At 32.4% G+C, this 21,780-nt stretch overlaps 1 protein-coding gene across 2 annotated transcripts in view; it reads right to left on the reverse strand.

Moving 5' to 3' along the window:
• Positions 1-1,710: 1,710 nt before the first annotated feature.
• LOC115885086 (Ig-like and fibronectin type-III domain-containing protein 1) overlaps positions 1,711-21,780 on the reverse strand; it is a gene marked incomplete at its 5' end in the record, with an annotated part of 104,886 nt that continues 84,816 nt past the window's right edge. The window contains 13 exon segments of one of the 2 annotated variants that reach the window (XM_030903870.1): positions 1,711-3,178; positions 6,275-6,437; positions 6,514-6,821; positions 9,116-9,318; positions 9,377-9,552; positions 12,722-12,927; positions 12,982-13,206; positions 13,279-13,525; positions 15,901-16,093; positions 20,444-20,712; positions 20,799-20,974; positions 21,033-21,212; positions 21,434-21,578. In XM_030903870.1, coding sequence (XP_030759730.1) covers positions 3,141-3,178; positions 6,275-6,437; positions 6,514-6,821; positions 9,116-9,318; positions 9,377-9,552; positions 12,722-12,927; positions 12,982-13,206; positions 13,279-13,525; positions 15,901-16,093; positions 20,444-20,712; positions 20,799-20,974; positions 21,033-21,212; positions 21,434-21,578 — 2,529 coding nt within the window. In that variant the 3' untranslated portion in view covers positions 1,711-3,140. 2 annotated transcript variants of the gene reach the window in all.

Below are 21,780 nucleotides of genomic sequence, written 5' to 3' on the forward strand. Positions count from 1 at the left end.
AAGACAATAAATCGATAAATCAATATACCACTAAACCAAAGAATAAAGTAAAGTAATAAGTGAATAAGTGGACAAGTGAACAAGTGAATAAGTAGATCGATAAATCGATAAAACAAATCAATAAGTCGATAAATCGATATACCAATAAACCAAAGAATAAAGTAAATAAGTGAACAAGTGAATAAGTAAATCGATATATCAATATACCAATAAACCATAGAATAAAGTAAATAAGTGAACAAGTAAACAATAATAAGTAAATCGATAAATCAATATACCAATAAACCAAAGAATAAAGTAAATAAGTTAACAAGTGAATAAGTAAATCGATAGATCGATAAATCAATAAATCATAAATAAATAAAAATAATAGTAATAAATGAATAAGTGAACAAGTGAACAAGTGAATAAGTAGATCGATAAATCGATAAATCCATAAATCGATGAATCAATAAGACAATAAATCGATAAATCAATATACCAATAAACAAAAGAATAAAGTAAATAAGAGAACAAGTGAATAAGTAAATCGATAAATCCATAGATCGAAAAATCCATAAATCGATAAAACAATAAATCAATAAGTCGATAAATCTATATACCTTTAACCAAAGAATAAAGTTAATAAGTGAACAAGTGAATAAGTAAATCGATAAATCAATATACCATTAAACCAAAGAATAAAGTAAATAAGTGAACAAGTGAACAATAATAAGTAAATCGATAAATCAATATACCAATAAACCAAAGAATAATGTAAATAAGTGAACAAGTGAATAAATAAATCGATAAATCAATAAATCCATAAATGGATAAATCGATAAAACAATAAGTCAATAAGTCGATAAGTCGATATACCAATAAACCAAAGAATAAAGTGAACAAGTGAATAAGTAAATTGATAAATCAATAAATCAATAAATCGATAAATCAATAAGACAATAAATCGATAAATCAATATACCAATAAACCAAAGAATAAAGTAAATAAGTGAACAAGTGAATAAGTAAATCGATAAATCGATAAATCAATAAATCGATAAGAAAATAAATCGATAAATCAATATACCAATAAACCAAGGAATAAAGTAAATAAGTGAATAAGTAAATCGATAAATCAATAAATCGATAAATCCATAAATCGATAAAACAATAAATCGATAAATCGATATACCAATAAACCAAAAATAAAGTTAATAAGTGAACAAGTGAATAAGTAAATCGATAAATCAATATACCATTAAACCAAACAATATAGTAAATAAGTGAACAAGTGAACAATAATAAGTAAATCGTTAAATCAATATACCAATAAACCAAAGAATAAAGTAAATAAGTGAACAAGTGAATAAATAAATCGATAAATCAATAAATCGATAAATCAATAAATCAATAAATCGATAAATCAATAAATCGATAAGACAATAAATCGATAAATCAATATACCAATAAACCAAAGAATAAAGTAAATAAGTGAACAAGTGAATAAGTAAATCGATAAATCGATAAATCAATAATCGATAAATCAATAAATCAATAAATCGATAAATCAATAAATCGATAAATCAATAATCGATAAAACAATAAATCGATAAGTCGATAAATCGATATACCAATAAACCAAAGAATAAAGTAAATAAGTGAATAAGTGAACAAGTAAGTGAATAAGTGAACAAATCGATAAATCAATAAGGTAAAAATAAAACACGTGTTGTTGTCTCGAATATAATTTATTTAATTCTATATATTTTCTACTCCATTTATTTCTCGATATATCTTACAACTTCTGTTCGTTTAAAAAGTTATATACAAAGAGGTTACGTCTAACAGTAAGAAGGTTCCTTAATAATAACGAAATTTGACATAAAGGCACATTAAATATGTCGTACTGTACACCAATACGACGCATGTCTATGTTTAATTCTGTTTTATTTGTTCGATACAAGTTTTTTATTATTAATTTCAATATTAGTCCAATGTTGATATTTTACTGATGATAGCTCTTTATTTTTATTTCGCTAAATCTTTTACCTCAACACTCAGTCAATGATTTTTTCTAATAGTCTAACATTTGAGTACTACCTTTACAAATACTTAAAAATAGCTCTATGAGTACTTTATACAAAAATTTCCTTTATTTTAGTTCATATTCTAGGCCTTGAATTCAATTCAATTCTAATGCCTTTTACTTAATTATAACAAATAAAAAAGTCATCACTGTATGTAGAAACAAATCACAAAAAAACGTACGATCGAAAAAAAAACGGTGTCTAGTTAGCTTGGAAATGACGACCGACGACATTAAATTCCATATAATTTTACATACAAAATGACATCGATCTTCATTTCCAAGCCAACTCCGACGCCGTTTTTTTTTGTATTAGATTTACATTCATGAAACTTGTTTCTTACACACTATGATGTATTTGATACTGTTATATTTTCTCTATATTAAATCACATTTAAGAAATTAAAACAATTCCATTAAAACTAATTGTACAGGGTGTCCCAACATCGAGAACACCATGTACAGGGTGATCAAGAAATATGGACAATTATGGGAAAATAGTTAAAAAAAGTTTTTTTTTATAAAAAATAGTTTCATTTTCATTGTTTTAATTTTTTTTCTGTATATGAAATATGACATACTTAAATTTTGACCCTTTTTTTCCCAAGAATTAAAAATTCTGAAAAACTTAAAAATAATATTTTCCCCCCATATGTGTCCCAATTTCTTAAACACCCTGTATTAAATTAAGCTAAGTTGACTTATTATCGGGTAAATATAATAATAATTGAGGTATTGCCAACAAATAAAATAACATAACATAATATATGTACAATACCCTGGTACTAACCATTATTAATATTTTTTTATACAGAAATAAAAATATCATTTTTCATTCTGTTTTCACATATTTATCTTTTCACCTTTTTTTTTGTTCATTCTTTGTTCCTTTTTCTTGTTTTTTTTGTAGTCCTTTAGATCTTTTACTAAAGTTTATATAAGGGGTGTAAAAAAAGTGATGTGTACAGGGGGCACTACACTCTAGGTCTAGAACCATTCTAGGGCTATCACAAAAAAAGGCCTGGGCTTCAAAACTTTGATTCCTGACCTGCCTTGGATTTGGCGCCCTCATACTAGGGCTTTAGTCGTTTGAAACCTGCTCCATCTTGACCTAGAACAAAGACCGTAAACAATGGGTAAACAATTACTAGTTTGTCAGGGAATTAAAAAAGCCATATTTCTTACTGATTTAATATACAGGGTGGGCCACTGAAAACTTACAATGGCTATAAATTTTAAACCAAAAAAGATATCAAAAGAAATAAAAAATACCGTTTCTACACGAAAAATTAGGTGGACATTAATGAAAAAAGTTATTTTTTCAGCATAAGTTACAAATTGGGACCCAGCTAAATGAGGCAAATGAGGAATTTTTCAAACCACCCCGACTCACCCCTAGGTACCACCCCCTCACTTCTAATCTCAAGATAGCGATACCCCACTTGTAACACTCCTTTGGAAAGCTAATTGAAATTGCTTAACGATGGTCATACAGACTTCAACTTAATTACTGGTAAGTAGTGATAAGAAATGTAGGTGTGACAATTTGAAAGAAATTTCTTCTTCTTCTTCTTTTAGAAGGCGTATCGCCTGTTTAGTTCCGGTTTCCTCCTCGTCTAAGCAACTCTTGCGAGGTTGACTGCCAACTGTCTTGCCAACGTTTAGGTGGTCGTCCAGTAGGTCTTCTGCCATGGGGTACGTTGTTGCGAATTATTATGGCCATTCTGTCGGGGCCCATTCTATTGACATGCTGGTTCCATTCTCTTCTTCTCTGCCTTATCCATCTGACAACGTCGTTTGTTTGGCACTTTTCTCTTATGTCTACATTTCTCTGTCTGTCCCTCAATGTGTATCCAGTTATCATTCTTAAGGTCTTCATTTCAGTAGTTCGTAGGATTCTCTTTGTTACTGATGTTTCAGCTCTGGTTTCCGCACCATATGTCATCACTGGTCGTATGCAGGTTTTGTATATTCTTGACTTACATTCTGTACTCAAATGTTTGTTTTTCCATATGGGATATTTAAGATGTCCTGATATTGCGGCAGCTTTATTGGCTTGTTTCCTTACTTCTTCTTCCAGGAATCCTGAGCTTGTAATTTTGCATCCGAGGTATTCGAATGACATTATCTGATCAATAGTTTTGTTTTTTATTACCAATTTGCACCGTAGAGGCTCCTTTGTAATGGTCATGCATTTGGTCTTATTTGTGGAAATTTGCATGTTAAGTTTTTCTGCCTGTCTGTTAAAAGCTTGTAGCATTCTTTGGAGGTCGTCCTCTGACTCTGCAATAAGTACTGCGTCATCGGCATAGCATAATATGCATTCCCATTCGATATCCTAATCCAGTATTCTTGACGGTTTTTATTACTTGATCCATGATTGTGTTGAATAACAGAGGGCTGAGACTGTCGCCTTGGCGAATACCAGTTGTAGTTCGAAGATGCTGCGTTAAGGTAAAGTTTGTTCTTATTTGGGTTGTTGTGTTTGTGTTTAAGTCCTTGATAAGTTCTGTGAGTTTTTTCGAGACATTACTGCTTTCCAAGATGGTGATGATGTCTTTTAGTTGGACTCTATCAAAGGCCTTTGTTAAATCTATAAAACATAGATAGAAAGAAATTTAAAATGATAATTTATTTTAACAATTGCTCAAAATGACAGCCGTTTTGTTCCATACAAAAATACAAACGATTTTCAAATTCTTCTTTGACGTGCTTCCGTTTTCCTGTGCCGGAATTCTTGCAACGAACCTGGTTTTGTCTTGTAGACTATGGATTTAGTGTAACCCCAAGAAAACAAGAAAAAGTCTAAAGGAGTGAGATCAGGTGACCTTGGCGGCTACTCAATTGGACCCCTTCTGCCAATCCATTGCCTTGGATAATATCTATCCGACCACCGCCTTGTAGCAATAGAATATAATGTGGAGAGGCTCCATCTTGCTGAAAGTGTATGAGGTCTTCATTAAGAGTTAAATTTCCTTCCAAATCTCTTTGATTTTCAACCTCATTTAATGGCTGGCTCTATCAAATTGTTCAGCATTTCCACATAAGCTTGATTTTCATGCATCCGTTGTCCGACGATACGATGATACGATATTAATATTATTGGTTGAATTTAAAGGCTTCGATTGGTTAACCGTTTCTAACCGGTTTCTAACAGAATCTTCATTTTGTAGGGATGGAATTTGTGCATTTTCAATACTCTTCTGACAGATGTTCGAGGTATACCTGTGATTAATGCCAACTGGCGTGTTGATGCTTCTGGATTGACCAATACCTGACCAATAACTTCCATCTGCATTTCTTCATTCAGTACCCTGGGCCCCGTCCTTTTTTTTTATTTTTGACCGATCCAGTTTCTTGAATCAACTTGAGCTGACTTTAGAATCAAATCTCTAACATAAACGTGACTTACGTTTTTGCCCGGATTTCTCTCATTGAAAGCACGGGCCGTTCTCAAATAGCACATACCTTCAACACCGTAAAGAAAAACTATTTGAATTCTTTCTTCCGCAGTATAAACCATTTTTCTTTCAAATAAGCGAATCAAATAAAGGTTTAAAATACCACCAAATTTGCAAACGATTGAAAATCGAAAGAAGAAAAAAATAGATGATATATTGCAAAATTAGGCTGAACGATTAGTAAAACATCTTTGTGTCGCCTTTTTTATTATCTACCTACATTTTTTATTTTTAGCTTCAAAATGGCAATGGTTTCAAAATGTCATTGATGAGATTAGAATTGAGGGGGTGGCACCTAGGGGTGGGTCGGGGTGGTTTGAAAAATACCTCATTGGCCTCATTTAGCTGGGTACCAATTTGTAACTTTTGCTGAAAAAATCACTTTTTTCATTAATGTCCACCTAATTTTTCGTGTAAGGGGCAGTTTTTCAATTTCACCCTAAAAACTTTATGATAATCGTTTAGCATTTTTCATGGGCTTTCCAAAAAGGCGCCACAAGTGACGCCATTGTTGGCGCCACGGTGTTGCCATTTAAGATTTTCAAGTGAGTAGGGTTGTCGCCTAAGGGGTAGGTCGGGGTGGTTCAAAAAATACGTCATATGTATTCCCCCTCGATATTATAGAAACGGTATTTTTATATCTTTTTTGGTTTAAACATTATAGCCATTTTTTTCATAACTTTGCCCTCCGCCTGCATTGTTACATAAATAACAATTACTTACGATACAATCAAGGATAAACTAACCTAACTTTAGCTCTTCGTACAATGTGGGGTTTACTTCCTGAGTTGCTGGAACATGCAGCTGTTCATTTTTCCATCCTTGACCTCCTGATGTACTGGAAACTGAGATACTACCATTTGCTGAACCGTTTAATGAACTAGTAGTACTTTCCTGACCATTAGAAATCTAAAAAAAATGATACTAGTAGGAAAAGCAAATCATTTTTGAAAGATAATGAAGATTATTGGTGTAAAACTCTTACCTGAACATGGTCCATGTTGACCTCCCTCAAATAACTAGGATTCTCAAAGGCTATTCCCCCTGAACCTTTAACTCCCAACATTTTCTTGGTTCTTATAAACCAGACTGCTGCAGCTACCAGTGCAGCTACAACAACCAGAGCAAGCACCACAGCTACCGCAACACCCACATTGCTGCTTTCTTCACTTTGACTTGCTGCGGGCGTGATGTACAACGACTTCTCACCCATGGTGAATTTGATGGAGGTTCCTAGAGTTGAGGTACCCTTGCTGTTGCCAGCTTTGACCACCGCTTCATAAGTAGTACCATCTAGTAATTAAAGAACGTTTAAAAGCATTCAATGCTGCTAGATATTTTTTTCCAAAGCAGCTGTTAAAATTGCCTTATATCTATCAAAAATAGTAGATAAAATAGTACTTTAACCGCAAGCGTAGATTAAATGATACTTTTTAACAGCGAGGATAGGTTAAAAACTTTATTTCTTCTCGCACGTTTTTTAAGTGCTTCCATTTTTGAAAATTGTTGTATTCCTTTTCATAAGTTATTCGGCATTTAAATGAAAGTAGTATGGATATGGCGTTTGTCGCCTCAGCCTGAATATCTGTAGGTAATTTACTTATTTCGATTTGAGCCATTTCTAGCTCCAATTCAATCAGCAATCGACATGAAAGAGAATTAAAAAATATTGACTCAAAACCATAGACAAACAAATAAAAAGAGACTGGCAAATTAAATGGCAAAGAGTGGGACAACGTTCCCGTAGCGCAACTCAGAACGCAAAATTTCGTTCTATTTACGTTGATCTGCGCATTGTGTCTATTGGGCCCACTATCTCATTCTAATATAACAAGAGAGAAAGAAGCAGCCATATAAAACGTAATTTCTAAATAGAAATTAGAACAATCGCCTTTCGTTTTCGTCATCATGACAACCAAGATGATAACATCATGACAATTCGTCATGTTTGTTAATTTTTCTTTTGGTGATTTACTTCTTTTCTAAACTCTCCATTTTATTGACTTATGAATATGGATAGGGAACAAATTCCTTTGTTCCATATAGGTATTTATATTTTGTTACTTATAATTTTAGGTTATACTATTTGTTATTTTATTTGCTGCAGGAGCCAGTATCATCTATTTTCTATATGTATTGATGCCCCCTTTTTCTGATAGATATGTTAAAGACCCCCGGTAAAATAAAAGTAAGTATATAGTTATATTTATCATCTTATTAAGAAAAAAGTAGAAGTAGTAGTGTAAAAAATATTTCGAACCTCTCTTAACATAACAAATTAATACAATTAATTTTTTTCATTTTTTGGGTAGGTAGTTTATAGCTGGTTTATAGTAACCAGAAACTTTATTAATATACCTATTTTACTTTTGTTTTAGGATTAAAACTGGACTTGAAAATGGTTCAGGATCATGATTCTCGTAAAGTCTTCTTTGCTTGGATATTCACTTTGTTATTGCAATTGGGCAGTTTTTTCGAAAATGAGATTTTTAATGCCCTTTAAAAAAATTGGCCGATCGTTTCCTGCAACAGTTTTCTTCTGCATTTAAAATTGGTAGGTGGGTGGAATAAACACTGCTATTTTTTGTTATTATATTATAAAAAGTTTATTTATTTTTATGTATAAATAAATATATTTATAAAACAGTACAATTTTTGCTTTTTTTTATAATTTCCCTTATAATAGTAGTATTCTTTCGTTCTGAAAGAAACTGCAAATTTTCACTTGAACTGATTTATTCCCTACACCACGTTCTCTTTACGTGGTATAGGGAATAAATCAGTTTAAGTGAAAATTTTCAGTTTCAGAATGAAAGAATACTACTAATAATGGCTAATTTAAATTTTCCGCCAGCCAGAATGTGCGATAATGTCTTACGATACGTTTTACACATAATAAAGAAAGATAGCAATAAAGACGTACGTCCTGCCATGGTCCTGCTAATTGGTTTCAAAATTGTTATTCTGAGTTGCGCTATGGGAACGCGGTCCCACTCTTTACCATGAGATTTGTCGGTCTCTTTTTATTTGTTTGCCTATGCTCAAAACTGACAACTAAAGAGACCGCTTTATTTATTTGTCAAATTACATAGAAACCAACGCCAACCCAGCACAATATTTTTTCTATTCGTAATAAATTCCTTGAAATAATCATTTCTGAATATTTTTTAAAACGTAACTCGCTTTGGAAAAAGATTTTGTTTTATACACGACGATAAAATTGCATTATCGACCCCCAAAATTAATCTTCTCGGTCGACGATAAAATACAATTTTAACATCTTATATAAAAATAGTTATTTTTTATACAAAGTAGCGCAAATGTTTTTTTTTTTTTGAAAAATATTCCAGTAATGACCCATATGTACGTCCCTGATAAATTTATCGCCACTTTTTTAGTATTAGTATATGTAGCACTCATAGTAACTTTTACCACACAATAAACCCTACAGGTCGCAGTGTTTAGTCGCCCTTTGCAGTATCCTAATAAGTAAGCAATATTGACATTTTTGGAAAAGTTACCAACTCAATGTACAACTTCAAAAAACGAAACCAAACAATAATTATGTACAAGACTTAATTTTTTACCTTTTAATTCACTTATCCTTAATTTGGTATCGGGGGTATCTCCCTTTTGACTAGATTTGTTCTTTGAATCTACCGGTCTCCAGAACACTCTGTACATTTCGACAGTATGAGGGTTCTTTAGTGGAGGATCCCATAGGATGTATACAGAGTGAGCATCAATGAATTCCACTCTGATGTTCTGTGGTGGACCTGGTAACTTATCTCTGAAAAAAATAATGTTCGTTAATCTTTGGTTTATTGCAAAATTGATTAATATACTACCTTAATTCATGGAAGCAACTTGTGATGTGTTTTGTATAAGATAGGACGCATACTAGATTGTTCAGAAGCGGTTCTCCTCTACACCAGTCCAGACATTTTCGTGGTACATTTGCTTGTGCACAGCAGTTTCTATGATCGGAACCGTCTGATCCACATTTCATCAGTTTGTCGAAATCCTTTAAACCAAGTTATAAAAAACAATTCATTAGCAGTAAGAAATAATGGGTAAAATCATCAAGAGCACACAAAATCGTTTCAACCTTAAATATGTACAGGGTAAGTCTTAAATAGGTGCACATATTTTCAGGGCTCAAAATAGCCAAACAAGTGTAGCAAAAAAAGGTAATATCCTTGTATATGAATTTTTAAAGTAGCTCAACCTAAGACGTTTATGGATGTAAAGCACCAGATGGCGGGGCGTATTTCAAGTTCTTTTACTAGAGAAAAATATTTTTTGTTACTCTGAATTTTGAAGCGGCCAATAAAAACAGAGAAAATAAAAATCGATAATTTTTGGACTGTGCCAATTGGTTACTAATCGACCAGATACTTTTTATCTATTAGATATGCTATAAAAGCTGGTAATTATACAATTCGACCATTGTAAATACCCGACAAATTCCGCAAGGCCGACGAGGTTGATGTTTTTCACTGATAAGAAAAAAAAATGTTTGTTTAGATAATTTTCGAGATATTTTTTCTTTCTGAATGCACATTTTAAAGTATTTTATATTCTTTGTCCGCTTGATCTATTATACTGGTCGCACGTATCGAAGTTTTATTTCTTGTAGTTTTAAAATATTTTCTTGTTTCTTTGTAGTTGTAATGTAAAATTAGATTAATTTATTAAGTTTGATTATAATGTTTAGTGTAGACTACCAGAAGAAATTTAGTAGTGTTTTTATATTTTATTTTGAAGTTAAGTAGTAGGTGAAGGGGTAATTTGGTTAATTTTTCTTTATGTTTGATTAATTAATAAGTTTGATAATTTGTTTAGTGTAGAATACAAGAAGTAGTTTGTGTAGTGTTCTTGTAAGAGATTATATTCATTTATTTTGTAGTTGAGTAGAAGGTGAAGGTATTTGGGTATTTTTTTCTTTTTGTTTTTCTTCTAATAATTATTGTAGTAGTTCTTTTAAATATTGTGATAGATACATTATAATCTTCCTTCTACTTTTCTGGTAGTTGAATATACGAAAAAAATCTGATCAAATTTATTTTAAATGAAATTAATCTAGTCTTATTAATTAATCAAATTAAACTAGTCAAATAATATTAATTGCAATCAATTATTAAAAAATATTAATTATTTTGGAAAATAACTTTTGAAATGGAGTATTATTGATAAAATTTAGCCAATTTTTTTTACCCAGTAGCGTATTTCAATATGATCTTATCATTTATCACTGTATAATAACTTTGTTGTGGCAGAAAAATATACCAGTTAGTTTCAAAATATTATTTTTTTTTCAAACGTCACAAAAGTATTAATTTTTGCGACGTGATTGACAATATAAAAAAGTCATTTTAACGCCTAGGCATAAAAGTAAAGCACTTTACGCCTAAGCATAAAAGTATGAAAATATATTATTAAAATGACATAAGTCTCAAATTCAACGAGCCGTAACCATAGTTTCTCGATATATAATTACTCATGGTACAAAGAAAACTTGAAAACAAGGTATGGTCGATAGCGTCTCCAATTTCGTTCAGTTTGCGCATATCGCCTGTGACGTCATATGCCATACAACAAAATATCCGTATTGTTCAATTGCCACTAATAAAAAAAGACCTAAAATAGGGAAGAATTAAATAACCCCTAAAGTTATGTAAAATCATCGAGCTGGACATTTGAAAAGTTATGACACATTATACACATTTATTATGTGTCATCTGTTTGAAAATTTGAAATTGGCGCGTGGAGCTTGCCGACCAATATTGCCGTTTATCACCTGTGACGTGGTGACCACCTGCGCAATATCATACCTGTTTTTTTGTATCATGATAATTACTTACAAGGTATGAGTTTTAAATATTTTTATATTATTTGGAACGTTTGAAATTGTTTAAAACATTATTTGTGGCTTTTGAAAAAAATAGCATGTTCTATTCGGAGTAAAAATGACTTTTGTGCTTCAGCTGTATGTCAAACGTACAGTCTCGCCACGAAAAGTGTCATTTTTACTCCTAATAAAACAATATCCTAGAAAGTTTTATGGTTTAACGGGCTTTGTGAGTTAAAACATAATGATATTTTCAGTTTTTATAATTCTTGATCGAAAATAAACGGCTTCAGCGATGGCTATGAAATGAAGATCGCTGTCATTTTATATGTAAATTTATATGGGAAATGTCATCGATCGTCATTTCCCTGCCAACTGGACGCCGGTTTTTTTTTCATATGGTACAAAGTTAAAGCAAACTTGACTCTGACCATGTTTTACGCCAAGAAAGATTTATTTCGTGTAATAAAGATTTAAATGGTGTGTTAAGTACATAATATTTATTTAAATGTCAAATAATATTATTGACACAAGTGCCAATTTTTAATTTTTAATTAAGAAAAAATTTAATCAAGAATGTATAAACGTTTTGTTTTCAAAAAAAATTATCGTAAATTCGTAAAACCTCAATTTAGAATAAAATGATCGAAGAATGAAATAAAATTTTATAGCCCTGGGTCAAATCGAAATAAAGTAAGCATATATAACTTTTTTTAAATATTAATAATTACTAGTAATTAGCATTAATGTACCAACATATTGAAAATTGTTATTTCTTTGTTAAATACGGTTTAGAATCCTTAAAATAACAGCAAAAATAATCGAAAATCAACAATGAAATAATAGTTTTGTTTAAATTTCTTAATCAGCTGAGCCCTATTATAGTTCGCAAAAATCCGAGCTATATTATTACATTACTCTGAGGGAAATACCGCAAATAATCGATATTTTTGACTCCGCCCCTAATCACATGCTTCATTCCTTTAAAGCTTCAAGATTTGTTCACCAGAGGCAGCACATTTTGTCGAGAGGTTGACCAACTTTAAGAATATATAAACAAGGGTAATATCTTCGTTTTATACAGGGTGTTTCAAAAAACATGTGCCATCTCTCATCTGATGTTGATATGAAAAACAAGTCTTCTTTTTACGTGAGGAATCACCCCACGAGAGATGGCATATGTTTTTTGAAATACCCTTAGTTTCCCTATTCATAGTACTCATATTCTTAATCTGAGGTTCCACTCAAGACTGTCTCTAGGTACTACTATTAAATACAGTAGTATAAAAAATGCTTCCTAGAGAATGATAAAGTCTAAGTTAAAATCACTCTTAAAATTTACCTTAATGCATTCAGGTTTATCAATAACTGCATCAATGTCCAGATGGAATGAGCACGCATCCATGCAAGTTGATGTAACGTTTTGTTCCAGACAACACTGAGTAACATTACTGACTGGGGCCATTTTCCTGATTCTCACTGACACTGGTTGAGTCGCGGTACCGAAAGCATTCTCCGCATGACAGTAGTACTCTCCCACATCAACCTCTACAAGAATATATGTATCTAAAGATAATATTTTAGAGGCTTTTGTGATAATACCTGTTATTTGTTTGATGGTGAGGTGCATGTAGTACTTGTCATCTTCGCCTTTAGCATTCACGATGTTGATATCGTACTTTCCGCCTTGTATCACAGGAGTTCTGTCCTCGTGATTCCTCCAGAAGATCATCTTGGGTTCCGGAGTTGCCTCCACCTTGCATTCTAGAGTTACCGAATCGCCTATGGTCGCCATAGTGATTCCACTGGCCTGAATTGTTGGTTTGTCTAGCAAAAAAAACATTTTAATTTAATTAAAAATAACCTATAAGTACTCTACAAAAAATAAAATTTCCTTACGACTAATGGTGATTCTTCTTGAAGCTTGCATTGGTGTACCATATCCATTGTCAGCATAACAAGATATTTGGTCCATGTCCCTTGTAACGTTATGAATCACTGTCACCATATGTCTCGTTGTGTCCTGTCTAACTAACCGTCCAGAAATGTAGAGGGATATTGTTGGCATTGGATTGCCCATTGCTATGCACAAGATGGTCATGCTGCTTCCTTCAATGACCAGGTTGATGGGATGCACAGTTGGAGGCTAAAAATTATAATTTATAATATAGAGAATTTTACTTTATTTTCCATAGGAAAGGTAGTGATTTATGCACCAAATAAATTAATAGAAGAGTAATTGTCATACCACATCATTTTACCTTCTATTATTTTTTCTAGCTATCATTACTTTTGTAATATTAGTTTATATTTTGAGAAAATTACTTAAAATTAACTCTAATCCAAGTCTTGGCACAATATAGTTTCTAATTTCTACAATTTGTATAAAACCAACAACAAATAATAATCAAGTAAAGATTACAAAAAAAAATATTTTTTTTTCTTCAAGTAGTGTTTTTTACTATCATATATACAGAGTTAGTCTTAAATAAGTGCAAATATTTTCGGAGATATTCAAGTTTAAAAATTAAAAAAAAAAACTGAGAGCCACCGGATTTTTTCTGTATTTGCATCCCTTTTAGTTCCATAACCACGGTAATATCCAAAGATATTTAAACTCGGGAGATACAACGATCCATTCATAAAACGCTCTAAACCTTCATCACACATTTGTTTTGCGAAAATCAACGAGTTCGAGAGAGAATGGACAAAGAAGGGAATAGGGTATCGGCTAAGTGGAGGGAGGATAGCGAAATAAATAAAAACCGGCATAATTTTTTATTATAAGATGGCTTTTCACATAAGAATAACGATTAAAAAAATTAATAAGCGTTTTTTATTTTATTTTATTAAATAAAATATCAAATTTTGGGTGTATTAGTAAATGCAGTTTCAATATCTTGTTCCAAACCTTGTCCATCTCCGGTGAATGCGACTCCCTCTATTAGCAATAACAAAATAAAATAGTTATTTTAACCTAGTAACACAATATTTTACCAAAAACTAATATTTGTAGACACATATTTTTGATAAAAACTTTATTATTATATGTATATTTATTATATACATACGAGTATATGAATTTTACAACTTCTAAAATGTGTGTCTAAAGGGATCGCACCGCGATTAAAAAACCGATACAATGACACAAAGTACCAGAGTGGTGCGACCCCAAAAACAAAATAGCAATAAATTAAATTATAAAAATAAACAGAATTAAAAAAAATAACACTAGATAAAAAAAGTGAAAATATAATTTTATCAGGGATGAGCGGAGATAAGCAGAGAGGCATAACGAAACAGTGTAACCGGAACAGCAACCAATGACGGGCATATCAGAAGAACAAGAACCTCACAAATCAGTCGAAGAAATTATAATTTTTTAAACGATTTATTGTTATGAATTGAGTAAATTTTTTTAATTTGTTTTTTATAATCTGTAAAGGATTGAAATTTAAAGTTATTAGAAATATTATTCCACAAATGTGGCGCTATGAAACTGAAAGATTTTTGGAAGTTAGCTGTACGGTGTTGAGGAATTTTAAAATAATGCACTTGCCTAGTCGAATGATCATGGTCAAGGTAGTGAAACAATGAGAACAAATAGAGAGTCTGCTCTGTAGTTAAAATTCGATAAATGAATGTCATTAAATGAAATTATTACAAATCTAAACAAAATTATTTGATATTATAAATCATAAATAAAATAAAATGGCGAGAACAGAGAGCGGGGGGGAAAGAATACGGAGCTTGATCGGCGGCATAGCAACATCGCAACAGGAAAATCTAGGAATTTTCATTCATCCTCGAAATCCGTTGTACTACGCTGGCATATTTCTAAAACTGACGTTGCCAAACTGCTTTTTATTATTAAAAGAAACACGATTATGATATTTTTATTCCATTATAAAATTTAAAATAGTTAAGCTGTTAAGCATTAAATGAAAAAATTGACGTTAGCAAATTAATGTACTTGATATATTATAGAAATGTAACGAAATTATTTATTACTTACTAATTGGTTGTGGTATTTAATCGAATACTAATACCAATATACAGGTAAATCTGGCAAATGTTTTCGGTGTAAGAGAGATGCGAAAATAAGGATAGAATAATGGCCGATGAAGGAAAAAGGTAAACAATTGTATCTCTTGAGTTTAAATATCTTTGGTAATATCAGAGATTAAAAAATTATACCTTGGGAAAATTTGCGGATTCTAAAAGGTTTTCTAAAATATACAAGAAGATTTAAAAGAAAATTCACGATTTTCAACATCGTTTTTATTTGGGAAAAAAACCTCATAGACGTGTTCCTGGGGTCGAAATACCGTATGATCGAAAAAAAATGGCGTCCAGTTGGCTATGAAATGACGATCGATGACATTTCCCATATAATTTTACATATAAAATGACAGCGATCTTCATCTCATAGCCATCGCTGACGCCGTTTTTATTCGATCATACGGTATATTACCCCTAAAAATATTTGCACTTACTTAAGACTCATCCTGTATATCTTACCTCTACGAATGCTGGATACGCAGGATCTGTCCATGCGATCAGAGTTTCTGAGGGCATACTGACACCTTTATCGCTCACAGCTTCTACGTAAATGATATACTGAGTGTTGGGCTTCAAGTTTTGGATCATGTAAGATGTTATAGAGCTGTTCTTGATCTGGTACGTCTCATCAGAGTTTGATTTATAATACAATCTGTAAAATAGTAAATGATAAAAACATTTAAGTATTTTAAGTTCATGTCTAATTTCTGCTGCCAGGGCTAATCTGAACAGGGCTTAGTTTGTTTACGCGGAATCTGAATTGCGGTCTTCAGCCATATCATTCCCATATAACACACAATATCCGCAGGATATTCATAGAATGTCGGAATGTCCCATTATAACATCGTATAAGATCATCTTATAAAGACATCTATAGGATATTCTCCAGACATCCTGAAATCCTGTCCCAAGTAGCATTTTCACGACTTGCGACCACATGTTTACTAAACACTACGTTGGATTAGTTACAAAAAATAGTTAGCTCCCTACCTTGGGTATTAAAATAAATTTAAACGTTTTTATAACGTTGTGCCGACGTTGGACTAGTACTACAGCAAAGTACAAGCTTCTGCGACTTCGAATAAACGTTGTCTTGTAACCTTTTTTGCTTAAGTGATCTTTAGGTGATTCGGACAACGTAGTTACAACGTTGGACAATATAGAGTTTTCCGACGTCAGTTTCAGGACCTATTCCAACGTTATGCAAACGTCGTCTGTTTTACTAATTCCAACGTTGTTTAGATTTCCTTATTCTTACGTTGGTAGGACGCCGAGTCACTACCTTTTTGCAACTGTATTGAACCATAACCTTAAATCTTAAATTTTCACTTCATTGTTCTGTTCAGTCAGACAGTTCAGTACTGTTTTTATTTTTATAAAAAAAACTTAATTAAAATGGGACATAAGAAAGGTACATATATTACCAATAGTTTATCCACTCCCTCGTTTATTTAGATTATAGAGGGCGGCACAAGCTAGACTCTAGGATGACTAAATTAGGCAATCTTGCGACTAGTATACTACCTGTTAAGGCCGAACTGCGACTTTATTAGTCCAGTATGGGACTACTCGAACTACTCCATCTTAATCTCCCAAAACAACAAAGTGAAAGCCGCCATGTTGTTAAATTCGTTCCTAAAATAGCAATTCCTGCTTTTTGAATATATTAACTTGAAATATTTGACCCTAAAAATCACGCGGAAACAATTTTTTCGACTGCGAATAAATTATTCTCATTTTACTAAAAAAAAAATTCAAGAAAATTTTTAAAACTTCTTTAATTTTAACGCCCATTAGTATTTTTCAAAGTAGAAACAATACATTTATCAGTAAAGTTGTTTGCGTTTAACTTTTTTGCCTTGGGTAACGAGTTACAGAGTCGGTTAAAGTGTTTCAATAATTATGATCTTCAAACATCCTCCACACTTAAATACTTTTGTTTAGTATTCCTTCACTGCCATCTGACATATGTCTCTAACTAAATCATAAAAATAATATTTTTACTATAATTATCCCAATTTAGGTTAAAACGCGACTTAGACGCCATATTAACAAAGTTACAGTTTGTACTAAATTAGGCTTCTAGCCAACGTCGGTATCCAACGTCGTTTCGACCCAAAAATTATTCTCCAAACTAGTGCAGAGTAGGGTTGGCACGAGGTTGTACCGACGTTGCACCCCGACGTTTGGTCGCGTGACACAACGTTGTCCCGACGTCCAAATGCCGCTTGGGGTAGATGTCTCAGAATAGAATATCCTATGGATATATCTGTCTTATATCTAATGTACATCCAGCTGAGATATCCAAACATGCTCATGATAATAAAATATCCTAACAACATCGTCTAGATATTTAGGAAAAATAAATAATGTACTACTTGTTATATTACATAAAATGCAATAAACCATACAGATAGATATATATTACGTCAAGGGAACAAAATATCCTGTTGGATAATCTGGATATTTATGAGCTTGGCCACTCCCAGTAATACAGAGAATTTAAAACGCCCGCGCAAAAAATTTCCCACAATCCATCTCGACAGTTGTTTGTTTTTGCATCGTGTATTATTCAGTTCTTTGATTTAGTAAAATTCGAGGTGAATTCGGTCGTTTGTTGATATTGAATGGGCTTAAAAATGACTGAAACTAATAAAACTGGTTGAGTTTGACTTAGTTTTTTCTTATACTCATAGTTCTAGCCTTGTTCTAGCAGAAATTCTATCCTAACCTCAACTAATGTCGAAAAACGACGAACGACTCAGGGTCTCACAATGAAAAATTTGTAACAAAATTATAGGTGAAAATTTGTTGAAAAGCGCTTGTTCTTTATCCCTAAACCCATTTTCGTGTTTGATCTATTCGAACAGAAATCCTATTTTTGTGTTTAAATTGTGAGTTTCTGGAATGTGTGGTGTTAGAAATTATACCTGTATCCCATGGTACAAAGAATACAAGGTATGATCGATAGCGGCTCCAATTTCGTTCAGTTCGCGCATACCACCTGTGACGTCACTAGGAAAATAATAAACAAATAAAAAATAAAGAAAGTTGACAGGAGATCTGCATTTTTTGGGGTTATGGTTAAGAATTGTTTATTTTTAAGACTTTTTAGTTCGTTTAATTTAATAATTACTAAAACCAGCAGTTCCAAAAATATATTTAAAAATAATTATCTATTAACATGGATTTGGACGATAATAATAGGTAAGAATACTAAATTTATTTCTATATTCGGTATAAAATTGTTTATTAGGTTTTTAGTTTGCGATGTTTATGGTAAATAATTTTCATGTTCATTGCCTCTGAATTCACATGAGGACAGAGATGAGGATATCTATGGAAAAGTAACCACAAGAGGAATTGTTACATCATTTAAAAAATGTTGGGAAGTTGAAGTTTCCCATCGAAAAGTAGAAAATGCCAATGCAGATGAATGTATTGTAATTGTGATAGAAGTAATTCCAAGGGTGAAGTCTATTATAATTAGTGACCTGTGCTTCTTTTTATATGTAGATGTTTCAGGTTTTGAGAATAAATCGGTTGAACGAAACCCAAAATTTAGAGGAAGTATTTGCATACCCAGAATATGACCTCAAGGATTATATAGCTCAAATTTCCTTTAATGGTAGGCAATTATTCAATGCAAATTAACTTTTTAAGTGACTGAAATATTAAATAGTTTACAATATGGTATATCACTAAAAATATATTACTTTTAGGTACAATTAGTGCCCGATACATTTCAAAAAGTAGAATATTATTTTATATTAAATGAGGTGTTGTACCAACAATCAATTTATATTAATACCGGAGATTAAAAAATAACAGAATAAATAGTTCTTTTTTTTATACTACAAAAATAAACTATAGAATACAACAGTATTTAAAAAATAAATAAAAAGTTATGTCCCGGCCGAGATTCGAACTCAGGTCTCTCGCTTCCTAGCCCGACTCCTTACGCACTGCTCCACAGTAACTTGCTTAGCGATAATTCAATGACGGTATATAAACAAAAAAACAGGTTTATAACAATATCTTGACGATTTGAACTGGCGCGCGGAGAGTGCTGACCAATAGCGCCAGTTATCACCTGTGACGTAGCGACCAACCTGCGCAATATCATACCTTGTATTCTTTGTACCATGCCTGTATCCTGTGTGCCACTGTGTGCTAACTTTGATGTAAACTGTTGCTGTTAGACATCCTAGACATAAACTGCTAGACTCCATAAAGGGTAGTATAATCTATTATAATACCAAACGATCGAAAAAAAACGGCGTCAGAGGTGGCTTGGAAATGAAGATTGCTGTTATTTTGTATGTAAAATTATATGGGGAATGTCATCGATCGTAATTTTCAAGCCAATTGAACGCCGTTTTTTTTTCGATGGTACAGTATAAATTGAAAGGTCTTAACTCATACAAATAAACTTCTAAATTTTGACGCAAAATTCACTGACATAATATGTAGGTATATTTTATAGCTGTTAATAAAAATATCCAATAAATAACGTCAAAATGTGGCCAAATAAAACTAAATCGGGAACGTTTTTACTATAAACTAAGGATGAAGAAAGTATTGTCAAATAACAGTCCTCATATAATGTCCTAAAAATATTCTATAATGCTTCCAACATCATCCTTGTATTATCCTATAAATATCCCAAATAATCGTAAAAGGCTTGCCTAGGGATGTCTTGAAGATGACTTTTTTTGTCCCATCTGGATATCCCATAAATATCCTCCTCTGGTTTTTGGATATCCCTAAGATATTTACTATATCCTTGGTGGATATCCTCAAGATATTTATAGGATTGTGTTGTGTTATATGGGTTGTCAATGGCCTACCGACTTGGTGAGTGTCTACTAGTAGTAGTGACATGTAAGTAAGCCCATCCAGATTAATCTTAGCAACAAAAAGGAATCGTTAACACCCCTTTTTTGTTTTTTGATGTCATCATATCTATCCCAGATATCCAATAATACGAAAAATAAGGTACCTGTAGTTGATTCTTTCTGAGGGATGACTGAACTCAGGAGGTTGCCACGAGATGGTAACCCATGTGGCGCTGTGACTTGCCACTACCAGAGAGTGTGGAGGGGATACCACGGCGTTAACCCATTCACTTTCATTCCAATTTGACAGTTTCACCAACACAATGGACGAAGGTAGTGAAGTACCATACTCGTTACGTGCTACTACAAACACTTGGTAGGTGCCAAAAGGGTCCAGTTTTGTTAAAGCATAATAGTTTCCACCAGTAGTTTCCTGCTATGAAGAAAATCAGTTGGGAAAACGTATTTTTCAAGTTAAATATTTAAAATTAATTTAATCATCAATGAAATAATACATACTTTGTCTAATTTTAAAAGCGTTTCGTGCATAGAGGTATTGTCGACTTTCTGGTAGTATATGACGTAATCAGTGACGTTAGCACCATCGTCAGGCGGGGACCATTCCAGAACCAAGGTGGTAGAATCAGCTGAGACTGCGTGGAGTGACGTCACCGGTCCTGGAAGCTTTTCTGTGCCTAAAATGGTCGATTTTATATATATAGAATTACCATGTATATGCTAAACGTTTTTTACCTTCTTCAAAACACTGAACAATGTTTCCGATATAAGTCACACAAGTAGCTGCGGTACTTCTGAGAGAACCCACGATTACACCTGAGCATAAAGGAAGACAGGCTGACGGTACTCCTCTTCTGCTACAGCAACCTCCGTGGTTTCTACCTCCAGCTGCACATCGTAAGATTGTATGGAATTCTACAAAATATCAACCAAATATTAGGGTTTTGTATGACTTAAAATGTTATGCATTAATGCTCACTTTTATCTATTATTTGCCGCGATTTTATTCGAAATAAACCAAGAATTAAATTTCACAAGTTTAGAAAAAAGAAAGAACATAGAAAGCAAACAGCTAGTGAAGAAAATATTACAATAATAAAAAAAGTTCATGTAAAGTAGTGTTTAATATAATTTACCTGATCCACACATAGCTAACCGTTTGATGTCGTTCATGTTAGCGTCATAAGTACATAAAGGCAGGCATGCGCTGTTTAGATTGGCTTCTACGCAGCAGGCTGTGACATTGTATACAGAGGCCTCTTCAATCTCTTCTTCTTCAATCTAAAACATTGAATATTCTCTACAGAAAAGGTATAAATTATTCTCTCCATGCGTTAAATCTTAGAAAAATATTGAGTTTAGGTTTTCTTGTATCTATATCAGACAATTGATTTCAATCTTATACCAGATATTTTATGGCGTGACCAATAGAGTAATATTTAAAATGATATATCTCAATTTGTTTAAATGCCACACTCCGTAT

This window comes from Sitophilus oryzae, unplaced genomic scaffold (genome assembly GCF_002938485.1).
Source record: "Sitophilus oryzae breed Bouriz unplaced genomic scaffold, Soryzae_2.0 scaffold_360_pilon_pilon, whole genome shotgun sequence".
Classification (NCBI taxonomy): Eukaryota; Metazoa; Arthropoda; class Insecta; order Coleoptera; family Curculionidae; genus Sitophilus; species Sitophilus oryzae.